The 20,364-nt window shown below is 42.0% G+C and overlaps 1 protein-coding gene across 1 annotated transcript in view; it reads left to right on the top strand.

Moving 5' to 3' along the window:
• Window positions 1-10,786, top strand: part of fbxo41 (F-box protein 41) — a 105,011-nt gene extending 94,225 nt beyond the window's left edge. The window contains exons 12-14 of the mRNA XM_045206950.1: window positions 3,594-3,752; window positions 4,186-4,301; window positions 6,262-10,786. Of these exons, the coding sequence (XP_045062885.1) occupies window positions 3,594-3,752; window positions 4,186-4,301; window positions 6,262-6,324 (338 nt within the window). The 3' untranslated portion in view covers window positions 6,325-10,786. The remainder of the gene's footprint in view (window positions 1-3,593; window positions 3,753-4,185; window positions 4,302-6,261) is intronic.
• Window positions 10,787-20,364: the final 9,578 nt, after the last annotated feature.

Here is a 20,364-nt window from a genome sequence, read left to right as displayed (position 1 = left end):
TGGATTGAAGTGCTATGTATGGCTCATATCAGAGGTATTTGTTGATGGATAGAACTTTGTCTTTCAAGGGGTTATTTGTCACATTTAGGAATATCTTTTCTTTTTCTGAGGAACAAAACATTCTGATTTATTTCTGGCCCATCCACACAGATGGGAAGGGTGATGCGTGCGACTACAAATACCCTCCCAGTCAGAAGGAAATTTAACTATTGAGTTCCTACTCATGATTCACAGCATGCAGGAACAGAGGGAGGAAATTACTTTTGTGGCTAGATGAGAAACAGTTGTCTTGGTGGCCTGTCTGTTTATCAGTACATGAGCTGAGTGAGGATGAATGTGGCAATAGAAAAGGACATTGAGTGCCTATTCCCTAAATAGTGCACTACTCTTGGCCAGAGCCCTACAGTGCCTTTAGAAAGTATTCACACCCCTTGACCTTTTCCAATTTTTTGGTGTTACAGACTGAATTTAAAATGGAATAAATGTAGATTTTGTGTCACTGACCTACATACAATGCCCCATAATGTCAAAGTGGAATTTTTAGACATGTTTACAAATTAATGAAAAATGAAAAGCTGAACTGTCTTGAGTCAGTAAGTATTCAACCCCTTTTGGATGGAAAGCCTAAATAAGTCCAGGAGTAAATATTTGCTTAACAAGTCACAATAAGTGGCATGGACTCACTCTGTGTGAGTCGAGTCTCAAGTCGAGCAGTGAATTTCAAACATACACTACATGACCAAAAGTATGTGGGCACCTGCTCATCAAACATCTCATTCCAAAATTATGGGCATTAATATGGAGTTGGTCCCCTCTTTGCTGCTAAAACAGCCTCCACTCTTCTGGGAAGGCTTTCCACTAGATGTTGGAACATTGCTGCGGGGACTTGCTTCCATTCAGGCACGAGCAATGGTGAGGTCAGGCACTAATGTTGGATGATTATGCCTGGCTCGCCATCGGCGTTCCAATTCATCCCAAAGGTGTTCGATGGGTTTGAGGTCCGGGCCAGTCAAGTTCCTCCACACCGATCTCAACAAACCATTTCTGTATGGACCTCGCTTTGTGCACGGGGGCATTGTCATGGTGAAACAGGAAAGGGCATTCCCCAAACTGTTGCCACAAAGTTGGAAGCACAGAATCATCTAGAATGTCATTGCATGCTGTAGCATTAAGATTTCCCTTCACTGGAACTAATGGGTTTAGCCTGAACCATGAAAAACAGCCCCAGACCATTATTCCTCCTCCACCAAACTTTACAGTTGGCACTATGCATTTTGGCAGGTAGTGTTCTCCTGGCATCCGCCAAACCCAGATTTGTCCGTCGGACTGCAATCTGCATTGCGCATGATGATCTTAGGCTTGTGTGCGGCTGCTCGGCCATGGAAACCCATTTCATGAAGCTCCCGACGAACAGTTCTTGTGCTGACGTTGCTTCCAGAGGCAGTTTGGAACATGGTAGTGAGTGTTGCAACCGAGGACAGACGATTTTCAGCACTCTGTGGTCCCGTTCTGTGAGCTTGTGTGGCCTACCACTTTGCGGCTGAGCCATTGTTGCTCCTAGACGTTTCCACTTCACAATAACAGCACTTACAGTTGACCGGGGCAGCTCTAGCAGGGCAGAAATTTGACGAACTGACTTGTTGAAAAGGTGGCATCCTATGACAGTGCCACGTTGAAAGTCACTGAGCTCTTCAGTAAGGCCATTCTACTGCCAATGTTTGTCTATGGAGATTGCATGACTGTACACCTGTCATCAACGGGTGTGGCTGAAATAGCCGAATCCACTAATTTGAAGTGGTGTCCACATACTTTTGTGTATATATAGTGTAGATTCAACCACAAAGACCAGGGAGGTTTTCCAATGCCTCGCAAAGAAGTGCACCTATTGGTAGATGGGTAAAAAAAGACATTGAATATCCCTTTGAGCATGGTGAAGTTATTAATTACACTTTGGATGGTGTATCAATACACCCAGTCACTACAAAGATACAGGCGTCCTTCTTAACTCAGTTGCCGGAGAGGAAGGAAACCGCTTAGGGATTTCACTATGATGCCAATGGTGACTTTAAAACGGAGGATGGATCAATAACATTGTAGTTACTCCACAATACTAACCTAATTGACAGAGTGAAAAGAAGGAAGCATGTACAGAATAAAAAATATTCTAAAACATGTATCCTGTTTGCAATAAGGCACTAAAGTAAAACGGCAAAAAATGTGGCAAAGAAATTAACTTTATGTCCTGAATACAAAGCGTTATGTTTGGGGCAAACACAACACATCACTGAGTACCACTCTTCCTATCTTCAGGTATAGTGGTGGCTGCATCATGTTATGGGTATGCATGTCATCGTCAAGGGAGTTTTTTAGGATGAAAATAAATGGAATAGAGCTAAGCACAGGCAAAATCATAGAGGAAAACCTGATTCAGTCTGCTTTTCAACAGACACTGGGAGACAAATTCACCTTTCAGCAGGACAATAACCTAAAACACGAGGCCAAATATACACTGGAGTTGCTTACCAAGATGACATTGAATGTTCCTGAGTGGCCTAGTTACAGTTTTGACTTAAATTGGCTTGAAAATCTATGGCAATACTTGAAAATGGCTGTCTAGCAATGATCAACAACCAACTTGACAGAGCTTGAAGAATTTTAAAAAGAAGGTGGAAATATTTTACAATCCAGGTGTGCAGAGCTCTTAGAGACTTACCCAGAAACACTGTAATTGCTGCCAAAGGTGATTCTAACATGTATTGACTCAGGGGTGTGAATACTTATGTAAATGAGATATTTCAGTATTTAATTTTCAATAAAATTGCAAACATTTCTAAAAACATGTTTTCACTTTGTCATTATGGGGTATTGTGTGATTCTTTTTTTTGTAAATCAATTTTGAATTCAGGCTGGTAACACAGCAAAATGTAGAATAAGTCAAGGGGTATGAATACTTTCTGAAGGCACTGTATGTGCCCTGGTCAAAGGTGGTGCACTATTAAGGGAATAGGATGCCATTTGAAAATTAGCCATTCTGATCAGTTCTCACTCATCCTACCATCTAGGTCGAATCATGATGAAACACTATCCGCAAGCTGTTGAATTGAATAATCTCAAATATATCTATATCTGAAATTATCATACAAATGAAAACATACTGTTTGGTTTTGTAGGCTGGTTATGTGCGCTTTCGCTATGACCATCTCTCTTCTAAACTTATTTAGGTAGCATTTTTATTACATTTGTATTTTGATGTGAGCATTGCTAAAACTTCAACCAATGAACAAACGTAAATCAATGTGTGCTGGCCAGGTGTATTTGACTGCTTTAGACTCTAGATAGGTTCTTTAGATATCTTACCCAGCACTTGAAAAATAATGGGTGAGCACATACCAAGCGTCCTGTCCAGGGGGTGTACTTGGGCATCTAGCTGCCTCACGCTACAGAAACATTAGATATTCTCCTGCCCTATGGGCTGTTCTGGCGCGGTCAATGCTACTTACTTACATACTACCAACTAAGTTGTTGGTATCAAAGGCATCTCAACCTCCTCCTCCTCCCACTTCTCTCATCCTCCTCCCTCTTTCCCCCCGTAGCGAGGAACTGCATGCGTCTGCAGGTGTTGGAGCTGGACCATGTGAGTGAGGTCAACCAGGAAGTGGCAGCTGAGGTGTGCAGGGAGGGTCTGAAGGGCCTGGAGATGCTGGTCCTCACCTCCACCCCGGTCACCCCTAAGGCCCTGCTACACTTCAACAGTGAGTACACCCTACACCACATAGTACACTACATAATACACTACATAGTACACTACTGGGAGGGTCTGGAGGTTCTAGAGATGCGGGTCCTCACCTCCACCCCCTTCACCCCCAAGGCCCTGCTATACTTCAACAGTGAGTACACCCTACACCAGACCCAGGTTCAAATAAAGATGTGCTTTATTGAGCTTGATTTTTACAAAGGAACCAGTAGAACAATTCCAAAAGTGCAATCCCTTCCCATTTAGCTTTCGATTGCTCAAGCGACGGCTCAAAGTGTTGAGTAAGAACCAACTGCTTTTAATCTTTCTCATCCAGTCAATCATTTCAGATCTACACAAGTGGCTAGGGTATAGGGGCTAGGGGTCTATTTGGAATTGGGTGCGAGTCTGCTGCTTCCGTGTGAGGGCTGTACACACTCTCGCCCCTCCAGGTGTGTGTCGTAACCTGAAGTCCATCGTGGTGCAGATCGGTGTAGAGGACTACTTCGAGGACCCCAACAGCCCAGAGGCCAGGAAGCTCTTTGACGAGATGGTGAACAAGCTGCAGGTAATTTTAACAGCGCTTTAAATTCCGCTTCAGAGACCACATCGACCACACACACACACACACACACACACACACACACACACATTCCATTGAATCCCAATGCTCTTAAAAAGGATCGCATTTTAATAATCTTATAACATTTAAAAAGGGGGTGCATCTCAATACACTTAATAATACTATTAAAACTTACTCTGGATCAGTGCTTTGAGGGCAACTCCTAACTATGTCCAAATAATTTCCTGTCTTTGGGTTCTCTCCTGCCCACAGTATACATATAATTTATATGAATATCTCTGTAGCATCCTTTAGCGATGGTTAGGTGGGTGAGTGAGAGTGGTCTATTATTACAACTCAACCATACTGAACCGTACATGACTCAAAACCAAGTCCAGTTCAGCTGATCGTCTGAGGAATTGAGGAATTGGAATAATCCAGCCACTTTCTGAAGAGAGGAAGTGGGGCGTTGAGGGCGGTCGCACGCCCACGACAGGCGCCATTCAGAGGTTTAAAATTCATCTAAAATGTTATCTACGGGCCCTGGTCAAAAGTAGTGCACTAAATAGGGAATAGGGTGGGTGTGTGAGCCTTCCCTTCTTCTGTGAGTCAGTGAGGAAGGTGTCCCTTTCTCGCTGGCTGATGCTGTGCTAGATTGCTCATAGCCGTTAAGTAACTAACTCCAGAGAGCTAAAAGCGTGTGTGTAATTTCGGCACTGTTCATTTGTCATGGCTGGAGCCAGACGGGGGAGAAGCAAAGCAAACATTTAATCAAACTCAATGAATCCTCGAGGGGGAGGAACCTATGAGTTATGTGTGTACTGTACAGTCAGTGAAAACCGCTATTCCAAGCCTAGGAACCAGCACAGTCATTCATTTCTTACGTGTGTGCGCAACGGTCTACAAATGTAGTTATATGCTTACTTTTCTGTTTGTAAATCCAGCTTCTCCCTGAGACACACAAAACATATTTTAGATTCACACATGCTTAATAGGGCTGTGACGATACCAGTATCGCAATATTTTTTCCATGGTGAAAAAGTATTTAAAAAACCTGCTGTATGTAAAATATTGTGTGCTATAGTTTGGAAAATAAATAAATGTGACTCTGGATGACAACATAAATGATGTTTGTTTCCAACATTAGGGCTATTTTCCTAAAGAAGTTGAATCCGCTTTGTGTTTTGTTTCCTTGCCATGATACTAACGAGTATTGCGATGCTGGTATCGTCCCGGCCCTAATGCTTAAATGCACTCACTCAGATAAAAATAGATTCAGGCACGTTCATTCACACACACACTTTTGATGGTTCAACGGCCTCTACTGTGTGTGTGTGTGTGTGTGTGTGTGTATGCATGTGTCTACATGTGTATGCACAATAGTCTACAAACTAAGAGAGTTATGTTTACTTTTCTCTATATAAACGAGTGTAGCGGGCCTCCCTAGTGGCGCAACAGTCTAAGGCACTGCATCGCAGTGCATGAGGCGTCACTACAGACCCGGGTTCGATCCCGGGCTGTGTCACAGCCGGCCGTCACCCGGAAGACCCATGAGGCGGCGCACAATTGGCCCAGCGTCGTCTGGGTTAGGGTAGGGTTTGTCCCATCGCGCTCTAGCGACTCCTTGTGGCGGGCCGGGCACCTGCAAGCTGACTTGGGTCGCCAGCTGTACGGTGTTTCCTCCGACAGATTGGTGCGGCTGGCTTCCGGGTTAAGCGAGCAGTGTGTCAAGGAGCAGTGCGGCTTGGCAGGGTCGTGTTTCAGAGGACGCGTGACTCTCGACCTTCGCCTCTTCCGAGTCCGTAGGGGAGTTGCAGCGATGGGACAAGACTGTAACTACCAATTGGATATCACGAAATTGGGGAGAAAAAGGCGTGAATAAAATAAAAAAGAAATATACTTAAAATGAGTGTAGCGGTCTAATCCCTCTTTCTAATCACTCCATCCATCCCTCCTTCCCCTCCAGGGTTTGAAGAAGAGACCGGGCTTCTCCAAGATTCTGCACGTGAAGGCGGACATCCTCTGCTAACCCCCTCCACCACTCAGGACCCCCAAAGAAGAACGGTCGGCCATTTTGTTTCCAGCCACACCAACAGAACAGACCCAGTCATTTGAAACCCCTTGATGCGACGTGAGGACGAAACAGCCTGAAGTACCAGTCAGCCAACACACACATAACTGAAGAGGAAATTAATCAACTGTTGGAGAAAGTGGAAGTTGATAAACATGCTTCTTTATTGTTAAAAATAAAACCAATGTGTTTTCGGCCCTTAGCCTTGACTAAAAGACAGACAGACACCACAGACAGACGCTCCATAGACCACTACAATGCCAACTGGAGAGATGAAAATGGAGTACAGGACAGAGTATAGACAAGACAAGAAGCCTGGGTAGGTCAGGTCTACACCTTACCCTGGAGCATACAAACCCAGTGGAGATTCTCATAAAGGGACCAAACCCTCCTTTACCATAGAGATGTACTAGAGAGCTCATCTCTTATCTCTGCAATGGCTGCTATTTTGACTGCATGGGCAGCACCATTGAGGGCTATCTCCATTTTAAAGTAGTACATTTTGTGTGTCCTCTATCCAACTCTATGGTGTGGTAAAGACATCATCAGGCAGGTAACAAGACCAGGAGCCCCTAAGTCTCCGCCAAAACTAACAGGGACCCTGCCTGTGACTTGCTGACCTGCCAAACAGATTTGAAACATAAACTCAACAGGACTATTGGACTTTTTAAATGCTGTAATCTCGGCGGCCATTTTGATTTCAACAGAGAACAGAGCTGTAAGCAGGAGGATGGATGTCATAAAGGAGCAGGCTCTCGTTCTCTCTTTATTCACTGAGAGCATTGCAGAGAATGTGTCTGGGATGCTTTTTATCAAGATGCTAAACTGAGAGCATATTCTGTGGAAAAGCACATGAACAGGAAAGGGATGGACGGTGTGTGTGTTTGTCTTCTCCGAGGATTTTGACCCTGTCCTGAGCCAGAGGATTTAGTTAAAATAGACCCTCAACTCCCAACCTCTCTGTGTGTGTGTGTGTAAGGGAGGGCAAAACATGACATACCAGCTTCAGACTTGGTCAGACATAAAACGAGAAGATATCTTGTCACCTTGAGACAATTTTTTATTCCAAGGTCTTTATCGGCCTATCAGTCGCTCCATGGTGTGGTCGCCATGGGAACAGTGCAGTATCAGCCGAGCACCGTCTCTCGATTTTCAGCTGTCAATTACTTTTGTCTGTGGAACTCTTACAGTATCTATAGGCCGGTTGGTCCATAAGGCAGCTACTGTTGATTCGTTTTTAAACAGGGTTGCAAATGGATTCATTATGCCTTTATTTCAGAATTGATGCCATTCATAGCTGTGTGTTCTATCTTCATTTCGTAAAGTGTTTTCTCCAATGTGCCACTAATCTATAGGAGCGAATACATACATATGTTACATCCCAAATGCACCCTATTCCCTATGTAGCGTAATACTTTTGACCAGGGCTCATAAGGCTCTGGTCAAAAGTAGTACACTGTATAGGGAATAGGGTGCCAGTTGAGAAATGGCTATATCCTACATCCAGTGCACGCAAACCACAACTTCCATGAGCAAAAAGAGTTGCTGATCGTTGATTGACATGATGCAATTTATGTTAACTGGCTATAAACATAATGTATAATACATGTTACATGTATGTATGTTACAGCCGTTTATTATGATATATACGTTGTTGTATTTACAGCCAGTACACAGGAAGGGCTTTTTATTGTCTGCCCATTGCATGGAGTTGGATAGAGGGCACGTGTTTGCCTCTTTGCCACAATGGCTTCATAAGTGTACCCTCTATCCAACTCTATGGCCAGTTGCAATTTGTTCGATGTCATAGATCAGCTGGCTCTCTCTGGAGCCCTCTGCTGAGCAGGATGACTGATGCAACTACACACAGCTGGTGGAGAAGTAGGAAGTATCTCTGGGTGCCTCCCAAATGGCATCCTATTCCCTACTATGTAGTGCACTACTTTTGACCAGGGCCCATAGGGCTCTGGTCAAAGGTAGTGCACTATATAGGGAATAGGGTGACATTTGGAATGCCGACTTGATCTCAATTGCCTCAAAATCCTCTTCTTGTTTCTTCATCTGCACTGATTGCCTTGTCAAGTGAAAACAAAATGGTGGAAGCTCATTATTAGGCTGTCTTTCACCTGACCAGTTATTTTAGCTCAGCGCAATGAAGGTTGAAGAGGACAGAGTTGTTAGACAATTGAGAAAGATAGCCTGTATGTATCCACTCGCAATACTGTACCTTTATTGCTTCAGGCATTCAAGCAAGTCGTCGAGCTCAGGCAACAATGCACACGGACCCAAACCATGCATCCACTCCAGGGAGGCATCTCAAGTCTAATGTGGACTTCTTCAGACAGAAGACAACAGTTGGAAGCTGATCCTCTGGTAGGCTATGATTTATCCATTGTTCGTAGATCAAGGAAAGGAAACAAGGAGAGAAAGCCATTTTAGACTATTGAGATGCAGCCCGTGTGCTGGAGAGGAAAGGCTGCAGGGCAATCCTTTGCTTCCCCGTTAGTTTTTTCAATGGAGAGATGTTTAGTAAAGTTGAGCACCGAGTTCTGTTCTAAGTTATGTGCTGGTTTGTTGTAGTGCTAGCCTGATGTGAACACACACACACTACAGTTGTGGTTGCTCATCTCTCCATGTTCTCTTCCAATACTGAATATTGTACTGCCGTGGTGGTTGTGAAAAGACTAGAGGGGGTTGAAAGACTTGCCCCTCAGAGAATGGAAAGGGGTTTCAAGCAAAAGGTGTTTTTAACATCGCTGTCACAATAGAGAAAACACAATGCACTTGTTTATTTAATTGCGCTCCAAATGGTACCCTTTTCCCTGTACTGTATAGTGAACTACTGTACTTTAGACCAGGGCCCATAGGGCTCCGGTCAAAAGTAGTGCACTATATAGGGAGTAGGGTGCCATTCGGGATGCAACTTTAGGGGGTTTTCAGTTCCTGACAATCTTGTCTTCTTTAAGACTGTAAACACTGTACATAATGTTGTTTATAATATAAAAAGATTACTGCATTTGGTGTTATACAAATTAAGGTCATAAGTATAAGGATCTTCATGATGAAAAAAATAATATTAAGAGTCTACAGGTGTCGATTCTGAAACGTTTTCTCTCCAAAGTCGAGATGCAACTATATTATGTATAAACGGTAGTGTTGAAATTTGCAGTTGTGTACTATAGATACTTTATATTCAATGTTCATCAGAAATGTGCTATAGAGATGGACATTATTTAAGAAAGAAAGAGGATAAAGATTATTTGAGCTATTTATTTCTATAAAAAGAGAGGTCTATAATGTTGGCATGTTTGTGTTCATGCATCAATCATCACGTTGCCTTTAACATATTCTGCTGTAGTAGCTGTAGTTATAAATTAATGTTTAAAAAGATTTTAAGATTGCTTGCAAAGGTTTATGCTGTATTTTATTTTTAATACGTCTGTTGCACTAGTGGGAAAAAATAAGATAATACTGATATTTAATATTAGTGCTGTTTTTTAATGTTTAAAACGCTTTCTCAGTATTTGACATATTATGATGCACTTTTTTCTAGAGCGCTTTTAGAGGTCCATGGTGGTTCTGTAAGATTATGAAAAATCACACTTTTCAGTCAACATTATCATGCTGTTTCCATGGTTTCCTCTGTTGTGTGTGTGCAATAGGTTGGTTGCTCTCTTACATAGTCATGTGATGAAGATTGGTTGATTTGTTTAAACTGAATGGTGGCCAATGAGGGGCAAGAAGTTCGAAGACTTTGACCAGTAGCCAATGGCAATGAAGAGTTTTTAACATGTCACACAATGCAAAACCTATTTTATCGCCTATATCTGTCATACCTCTCTCTCATTGGCTGTTGAAATGTATGGTTCAACTGCATTTCAAGTACTTTTGAGGTTCATTTTACACCAACATGACCTTATGCTCACAATCATGATCGTTACCAGGTATTGGCAAATATAACTACGTTTGTGTACTCTGTGTTTGTGTTGGTTTGCTTTAAAGCTTCTTAACCAGATGTATTGTGTGACAGAAGTCCTGCTGAAATTGTTTTAGAACATACATGTCCTGAAAACAGAATCGAATGAGATTAATAGTTGAAGAGGAGTCATTATGACAAAAACATACTGTATGTCAGGGTTCCTCAACTGGCGGCCCCGGGCACTGATTTTATTTGCATTTTATTTTATTTCTGAGCAACAAAATAACTTTTGTACGATTCTTTTTTTTTAAAATGGTTGGACATAAGACTGTAAAAACAACACCAAATCAGCTCCAATTGATTTTCATTTTGGAAATCTGTTCCAAAGTATTCTCATGCATAATAGAGAGAGATATCTGATGGTATACAAGTGTAAGCAAGGTTTGAAATGATTATGTTTTAGTCAAATATACAGTACCAGTCAAAGGTTTCTTTATTTTTACTATTTTCTACATTGTAGAATAATAGTGAAGACATCAAAACTATGAAATAACACATATGGAATCATGTAGTAATCAAAAAAGTGTTAAACAAATCAACATATATTTTATATTTGAGATTCTTCAAAGTAGCCACCCTTTGCCTTGATGACAGCTTTGCACACTCTTGGCATTTTCTCAACCAGCTTCACCTGGAATGCTTTTCCAACAGTCATGAAAGAGTTCCCACATATGCTGAGCACTTGTTGGCTGCTTTTCCTTCACTCTGCGGTCCAACTCATCCCAAACCATCTCAATTGGGTTGAGGTTGGGTGATTGTGGAGGCCAGGTCATCTGATGCAGCACTCCATCACTCTCCTTCTTGGTCAAATAGCCCTTACATAGCCTGGAGGTGTGTGTTGGGTCATTGTCCTGTTGAAAAACAAATGATAGTCCCACTAAGCACAAACCAGATGGGATGGCGTATTGCTGCAGAATGCTGTGGTAGCCATGCTGGTTAAGTGTGCCTTGAATTTTAAATAAATCACAGACAGTGTCACCAGCAAAGCACCACCACACCTCCTCCTCCATGCTTCATGGTGAGAACCCCACATACAGAGTTGACCTACTCTGCGTCTCACAAAGACACAGCGGTTGTAACCAAAAATCTCAAATTTGGACTCCTCAGACCAAAGGACAAGATTTGTGTTTCTTGGCCCAAGCAAGTCTCTTCTTCTTATTGGTGTCCTTTAGTAGTTGTTTCTTTGCAGCAATTCAACCATGAAGGCCTGATTCACGCAGTCTCCTCTGAACAGTTGATGTTGAGATGTGTCTGTTACTTGAACTCTGTGAAGCATTTATTTGGTGTGCAATTTCTGAGGCTGTTAACTCTAATGAACTTATCCTCTGCAGCAGAGGTAACTCTGGGTCTTCCTTTCCTATGGCTTTTGCGACGGAACTTGAAGAAACTTTCAAAGTTCTTGGAATTTTCCGGATTGACTGACCTTCATGTCTTAAAGTAATGATGGACTGTCGTTTCTGTTTGCTTTTTTGTGCTGTTCTTGCCATAATATGGACTTGGTCTTTTACCAAATAGGGCTATCATCTGTATACCACCCCTCCCTTGTCACAACACAACTGATTGGCTCAAACGCATTAAGAAGGAAAGAAATTCCACAAATTAACTTTTAACAAGGCACACCTGTTAATTGAAATGCATTCAATAAAGTGAATCCTCATGAAGCTGGTTGAGAGAATGCCAAGAGTGTGCAAAGCTGTCATCAAGGCAATGGGTGGCTACTTTGAAGAATCGCAAAAAAATAAATATATTTTGATTTGTACTTATGACTGGTACTGTATCTGTTTGGGCTTCTTGCGGTACATTTTTAGTCTACAAATTATTGGTAATTATGTTCTGGCCCCCTGACCAAAAAAAATTAAATTGTTCCGCGGCTGAATCTAGTTGATGATCCCTGCTGTATGTTCTACTAGGACCTTATCCATAGCTAACATTCAATGTGTCTGTGGTTAAAGGGATATTTCCCCCAAATTACAAAATTACATCGTTTTCCTTACCCTGTAAGCAGTCTATTGTTAAGGTAAGTCCATGCTTTGGTTTTGTTTACCTGGCCACTGCCATAGACTGCTTATAAGGTAAGGAAAACATTATAACAGTTTGTAATTTGGTGAACTATCCCTTAATTTTTTTTATGACTTGGTTTGGTAACTTAGTCATTCCGAATATCAAATCATTTTATGATCAAGATTCCTTATCGCCGTTTTATTTGATTCATTTATTGTAATAAGTTGGTACATGATGCTTTAGTTATTAGTTATTTTCTAGAACCCAGCTATTGTTTTGTATTGATTCGATTTTTTTTTAAAGACCAGCTTTGTGCCAAGATTTTGTATTCTATCTACAGTATGTCTCTTTCATCCCAAATGGCACCCTATCCCCTATATAGTGCACTGCTTTTGACCAGAATCCTATGGGCCCTGATCAAAAGTAGTGCGCTATATTTGGAATAGAGTGCCATTTGAGAAACACCTGTGTCAAGTCTTATGTTCTTAATTAGCCTGGATCCATATCTGTTGGTACATCTTGCCATGTCAATGACCATAGAGATTGGCAAGATAGCGCAAACAGATCCGGGACCCAGGCTAGCTTCTTCTTACCTCTTCTGCACATATTCCCTGTATGGATGATTGTATTCTCTGCCCATTTGTCTGAATAGTATTTTAACTCATTACCTCAACACTTATCTGGGCAACTAAGTGTGCACATTCTTTAATTATTATTTTGGACAGTCATTGATATTATGCTAATTCATGTACTGTATCGAATATAGGTATGTCATGTTGGTATGACCAGGTTTATTCAAAACCCAAACAGTCATTCCCACAACAGTGTTATGCCGTTCATCATCCTAAAACCATTGCAATAAATGAAAAGGTGTTACTTTCCCATTCATAGTCAAATTCATAAATTTCTTATCATCAATAAAATGGCTTAAATACGTTGAATTGTTTGAAAAGCAAATTATTATTTTATTATTTTGTAGAATAAATCAATCAAATATATATATTTTTTTATAAAGCCCTTTTTTACAACAGCAGTTGTCACAAAGTGCTTATACAAAAAACAAGCCTAAAAGAAGCAGGTTCTCTTTTAAAAACTCTTCATGATGTACTCCTAACAGACTGTTTCCCCTAGGTACAGATCTAGGATCAGCAATCCCTTCCTCCAATCCTATCCTTAACCATTAGTGGGGGGAAATACTAAACTGACCTAAGATCAGTGTCTAGGGACAACATCGCCCTACTACTTTTAAGCTCCCAATAAATGGACTTGAAGCATCCTATTTGTCCACAAGAGGGCAGTGTTGCTCCATTTACAAGCATATTGGCAAAATGTTGGGCCTATGGCTATGGTAGTTCACCTTATTCCTTCCTCTCTCTATTGGCTAACACAACTCAAACCGGTAAACCAGGCCAATCTAGTCAAAAGTATCATCAACCTTCATAGATGTATGCAACTGAGTTATTTAAAAAAAATCCTAATAAACACCTGATGAAGACTTAATTTATTTTTTATTTATTTAACCTTCATTTAACTAGGCAAGTCAGTTAAGAACAAATTCTTATTTACAATGACGGCCTACTGAACATACTGAACATTGTGGACAGGTCACTCACTGTACTGTACCTACTCTAGAAAAGATAAGTATAGGGCCTCTATTAAATCTGTATCGATGAAGCATTACAGATTGTGTAATATAAATGTAAAGGTCATTTCAGATTGATCCGACATATGCAGCGTTCACCGTAAATGCAGTCTCCGACCAACGCGGGAACGTTGGCTTTAAATTTCAATTGGGCTTTAGCGCTGAACTGCTGTGATACGGATTGAATAGAGCCCTAGGCCTCGCACAACTACCTTAACATAATACCTGTGGCAAAACCAGGGCTCACACCCAATGTATGAATAGTACTATTGCTGTTGTTTTCGAGATTCTAGAACATGCATGTCATGGCGATAAATGTGGACTGCACACATATTGACTGCCATGTCTAACCTTAACCTCTAGATGGAATTTATGTGCCACATTACTTACACCTGTCCAATCCTTCCATCATAGTCTAGGACAGTGGTTCCCAAACTGTGGATCGGGACCGACTTTTGGGTTGCGGCAGGGGTCCGGATGGGTCACGGGATGACTTTTTTTGTTGGGTCGTGACTCAACAGACACCTCAATTGGTGGGTCATGAAGCAATATATTTTGGGAACCCCTGGTCTAGGGGATAATTAAACGCAGCTAGACCACACCACTCTTTATTTGACCTTTGACCAGGTCACACAAGAACCAATCTTCTTTTCTGACTGCAGGGGAAAGTAGGTGGAAGTCAAGAGGCTGATAGTCTTATCTTCTCACTTCCCGAGCCAATCCAGAGTAGACGCAACACAGTATGATCTGGGACTGGAAGAGGTCAGTAGGGCAAAGGGGAACATCAACAACACAGGCAGCGTCTCTATTGGCACCCTATTCCCTATTTAGTGTACAACTTTTAACCAGGACCCAATGTTGAAGAATGGCTGAGACTGGTCGAGGTAGTTAGGCGCCCACCAATGGTGCAGAGGTTGCACTTGATGTGTTGCCCCTGGTCTGCCTTTGATATATTCTTCACCTTTCAGACCAACACACTGACACACTAAACTAGAAACCCCCCTCACACACACACACACGTCATTTCCATCACGTGACACGACAAATGTACACCATCTTTGCTCCAGCTGTACAGAGAAGTCAGGAATGGCCATACTATTTGATTTGTGTCCCAGAGGGATCCAGTGAAGGCCAAGTATGCGTCCCAAATGTCACCCTAGATATTGCACTACTTTTGACCAGAGCCCTATGAACCCTGGTCAAAAGTAGTACACTATATAGGGAATAGGGTGCCATTTGGGACGCACAAACACTGGAACAGGATCTACTATTGATTGTCATCACTGCTGACCAGAGTGTTTGGAATATACCAAGCCCAGATGCTAGTTTTACTTGCATCAGACTAGCAACAGTCTAGTCTGTCTCTATTCATATACTTTGACAATGGAGCCTTTCTTCCTCTAACCACCCAGTTAACACATTGGTTTCATTGCCAAATGTTAACATAGATGAGTTATCATTACAAAATATGGAGATCTTATGATTTTAATGAAGACTGAGCCCAATGTAAGCACCACCGCCCTCCTGTGTACAATGTCATGACCAGCACTGAAACATGGCTGAATCCCTACCAGGCAATTAGCCAATCAAAACATAACATTTATAATATGTGATTTGTCATCCTCCATTGCTTCAAACAGATATAACTGTATAACTTTAATTTATCTGGATTTTTGTGTTTGCCTAATGTGAGTTGCTGGCTGAACAAGATCCCTTTTATTTTATTTCAGTTATTTAATTTGTCTTTTCAACTTTCATTCAGAACCTAAAATGAACCTGATTTCAACATCTGAAAAATATGTATTTTCAATGTCATTTTGCTCACTGGGATGCGTGTGTGCTGTATGTGTGAGTCACTGTGTTCTGAATATGGATATTTGGTGTGCGAATTCAAGGTGAGATGCTTTCAGTTGCCTGTGATTACGGAAACTCAACAGGCATGGACAAATTTATCTGGAAACAGAAAGCAGGAGTAAAATAGCAAGGCAATTGACTTTATTTTAGCAAACTGAAGGCGGTTTCCAACCAGGCACTACTTTTCATTTCCTCTTGTGGCCGATTCACATCTGTCTTACGTTTAAAAGTACTTTAGTGTGGTACAGCGCTTAGGCTGCTTCTACACAGGCAGCCCAATTCGGATCTTTTGCCCAATTATTGGTCTTTTGACCAGTCAGATCAGATATTTTGCTAATATTTGGGCAAATCAGAATGGGCTACCTGTGTAAACGCAGCCTTAGAGTGCAGATGCAGGCCACTTCGTGCCTGGTTACACCATATTGAAAGATGGGATGCACAATGGTTTATCCAGTCTAACTTTCTGGGGCCCATATCCTTAAAACATACAGTAAACCTCTGTGGATTCTTTAAAATGGTCAATCAAGCACCAAACTTATGTTTAGTTCAACAGGTAGTAAGTTAGTGGCGCCACTTTAAACACTAAGCGGGACGTATTTATAAAGCATCTCGAGTAGCAGTGCTGATCTAGAATCCTGTCTTCCCTGTCAATGTAACCTTTGTGATTGTGATCTAAAATACAAAACTGAACCTAAATCAGTACTCCTGCTCGGAGATGCTCGATACCTCAGGAGCCCCAGGAGATCAGAGACAAGGAGACCTGCTGTAAATTGGTTAGAACCTGAGAATGTGTTTGTACCAAACCAGTAGAGAAAATGATTTTGGCTGATTTCTCGTGATAATCTTAGTCAATCACAGTTTATCCTGTACAACATGATTATCAGACTCAATACCTTCAATCTAAACCAGGGGGTACTCAATTCTTACCCTACGAGGTCCGAAGCCTGCTGGTTATCTGTACTACCTGATATAACTAATTAAACACACCTGATGTCCTAGGTCTAAATCAGTCCCTAATTAGAGGGCAACAATGAAAACATGCAGTGGAACTGGCTTCGAGGTCCAGAGTTGAGTTTGAGGGATCTAAACCATCCCAATCTTTAATTTCACTCAACACCAGAGAAGGAAACAGTACAGATGCTCTAATTGGCTGAAGCATGCCGAGAGGGAACAGTACAGACGCTCTGATAGGCTTAAGCATGTTGAGGGAACAGTACAGATGCTCCAGGTGGCTAAAGTATGTTGAGAAGGAACAGTACAGGACACTCTGATTGGCCAAAGCATGTTGAGAGGGAACCGTACAGATGCTCTGATTGGCCGAAGCATGTTGAGAGGAAACAGTACGGACACTCTGAGACGTGTTGTTGCCGTGGAGCTCTGAGGTTTTGAAGGTGTGAGCAGAGACTGTAAAGAAAGCATGACACCTCACTCATTTTCTCGGGTCTACTTATTGCCCCTGCCCTGTGGAGGGGGTGCCCCAGGGCAAGACATCTCACTGGCTAATTTTTTCTGGGCGAGCGGGAGGGGACAATAAGTAGACCAGAGCCAACTGTTTCTTCTCTCACATGAGCATGCCAGATATTGGGCGCATTCCTATGCCCAGGTGTCGTTGACGCCTGCTAGATCTTACAATGCCTGGATAGGTATTTTACGTATCAGCTAACCACGTTATAGCAATCTGTCAGTCGATGACACAGTCAATGAAGTGGCACGCAACCATTGGTTGATGCATGCAACGTCTGAGCAGTGGAACGTGACCAATATGGAGGAGCTGTGAGCTCACGCGGGAAAAGCATGCTCACACGAGAGAGGAAACGCCCACTTACACAGACTGGAACCTTGAAATAAATGTCCAATGGTAAACGGCCTGAGTAAAGTCTTATTTATCCACAATCTTTGCTGTGAGGTTAGGCTTGTTGCAATTTATTAGACAAACCACCCCTCCACTTTAGTGTCTACTGTTACTGTAACAGGAATGATACAGCACAGATTACAGAATACCAGTGTACCGACATATTGGAAGTTCACACTCACACTATGCATTTACCTGCCAAGTAAATACATAAATCACAAGCAATCACTATTCCAGGAGGGGTTGAGCAGTTATTTATTCAATTGACTTATACTGGTGGCAGTGGAGGCTGCTGAGGGGAGGCCGGCTCATAATAATGGCTGGAATGTTATCAAACACATCAACGATGTGGTTTCCATGTGGTTGATACCGTTCCATTGACTTCTTTCCAGCCATCATTATGCGCTGTCCTCCCCTCAGCAGCCTCCACTGACTGGTGGGAATGAATGATTTCTGGGATCTGGCGGTTTTGTAAAGATGGACTCTGTATCGGCGGCTTGATGGGAAGAGCTGGTACTCCTGGTTGAGTGGGTGTGTCAGGTCAGCGGCAATTCTCGCTCCTGCCTGCACTACTCTCTCCAAGATCAGCGCTTCCATGTTCTTGAGATTAACTCCACTGATGCACAGTAAAACTTTTGTATGATTTAATACAATTATTTAAATCGATAATAGTGGGGGAAAAAAGTGATTGTGTACAAAGACGGCATGACTTCTAAAAGCCTATTTCACACCATATCTTGCAAATTCAGCAGGATACCCATTTTCATTTTGGCACAAATGAAAATGTGGCACTAACTCACCCATGGATTGATGTTTCAGCATTGTCTCAATGAAGAGTTCGACTATCCACGTGTGACATGCACGCGCAGACAAGCAATATCCACCGTTGAAGCCTGGGCTGGAATGTGAAGTTAACTGAAGCTGGCTAGCTGTTGAAAACCCTGAGTAGCTCTACACTGAACAAAAATACAAACGCAACATGTACAATTTTGGCCTCATGTTTAATGAGCTGAAATAAACGTTCCCAGAAATGTTCCATATGCACAAAAAGCGTATTTCTCTCAAATGTTGTGCACAAATTTGTTTACATCCCTGTTAGTGAGCATTTCTCCTTTGCCAAAATAGTCCATCCACCTGACAACCGTGGCATATCAAGAAGCTGATTAAACGAGTGGTTTGCTGATGTCAACGTTGTGAACAGAGTGCCCCATGGTGGGGTTATGGTATGGCCAGGCATAAGCTATGGACAATGAACACAATATAATTTTATCAATGGCAATTTGAATGCACAGAGATACCGTGACGAGATCCTGAGGCCCGTTGTCGTGCCATTCATCCGCCGCCATCACCTCATTTTAGCATGATAATGCACGGCCCCATGTCACAAGGATCTGTACACAATCCTGGAATCTTAAAATGTCCCAGTTCTTCCATGGCCTGCATACTCACCAGACATGTCACTATTTAGCATGTTTGGGATGCTCTGGATCGACGTGTACGACAGCGTGTTCCAGTTCCCTCAAATATCCAGCAACTTTGCACAGCCATTGAAGAGGAGTGGGACAACATTACAGGCCACAATCAACAACAGCCTGATCAACTCTATGTGAAGGAGATGTGTCACTCTGCATGAGGCAAATGGTCACACCAGATACTGACTGGTTTTCTGATCCACGCCACCTTTTCTTTTAAAGGTATGTGACCAACAGTTGAATATCTGTATTCCCAGTCATGTGAAATCCATACATTAAGGCCTAATGCATTTATTTAAATTGACTGATTTCCTTATGTACTGTAACTCAGTAAAATCGTTGTTTTATATTTTTGTTCAGTATAGCTTCCTTCATAGTGTACCCCTCAGGTATATTACCGCATCTTCAGGATCATGATATCCGGTTAACTATTTGACATGGTAAACAATTACCTTCCGCTGCAGTACAATGTTAAAGGTGCAATCTGGGATTGGAGTGGTTAAATTTCAACAGCCCCATCCCTCAGCTGTTTACAAAAGAATGTGGCGGGGATGCCACTGTTGTTTGAATCCCATATTGCCCCTTTAAGGATGCTGCTACAACCATGTAAAGGAACTTTACTAATAAAGCATAACAAGCAGTCATTATTTCCAAAACGTGGTAATTTTATTTACAGTTCAAGTCAGTCACATGCAAACATTTTTTTTTTTATGAATAAAACAAAATTAGCAAAAGAAATCCATTCATTTAATTTTTTTCCTCCAAAATGGCAATTAAATATACAAAAATAGAGCTTACAAATACTGTACAGCAAATGTCTCCAAAAATATTCTGCTGCAGAATTCTTAATTTTATAAACAATGTCTGTGAAAGACCCACAAACGTCAGTGTTATCACAGGGTAGGATGGGTAGACCGATTTGGGGGTGGGGTGGGTTTGGTAGGGTAGGTTCACCCATCAAGGGAAGAAAGTGTGGGCTGGTGGATAAAGTGGGAGGTTGGGGTAAGATGGAGGGGGAGGTTGACCCATTGAGAGAAGAAGGTGGGGGCTGTTGGACATAGTGGGAGGGTGGGATAAAGTGGGGTAGGGGCGAGACAGGGGATGTACTTGGGGAATGGAGAGAAGGGGGGGAACTACAAGAGCTATACACTGAATAAATACACAACAGTTTTCAGTGAGGCAGTGACACGTGTTATTG

Source organism: Coregonus clupeaformis, chromosome 24 (genome assembly GCF_020615455.1).
Source record: "Coregonus clupeaformis isolate EN_2021a chromosome 24, ASM2061545v1, whole genome shotgun sequence".
NCBI lineage: Eukaryota > Metazoa > Chordata > Actinopteri > Salmoniformes > Salmonidae > Coregonus > Coregonus clupeaformis.
Note: the sequence above shows the minus strand (reverse complement) of the source record. Positions and strands in the feature narration are given on the sequence as shown.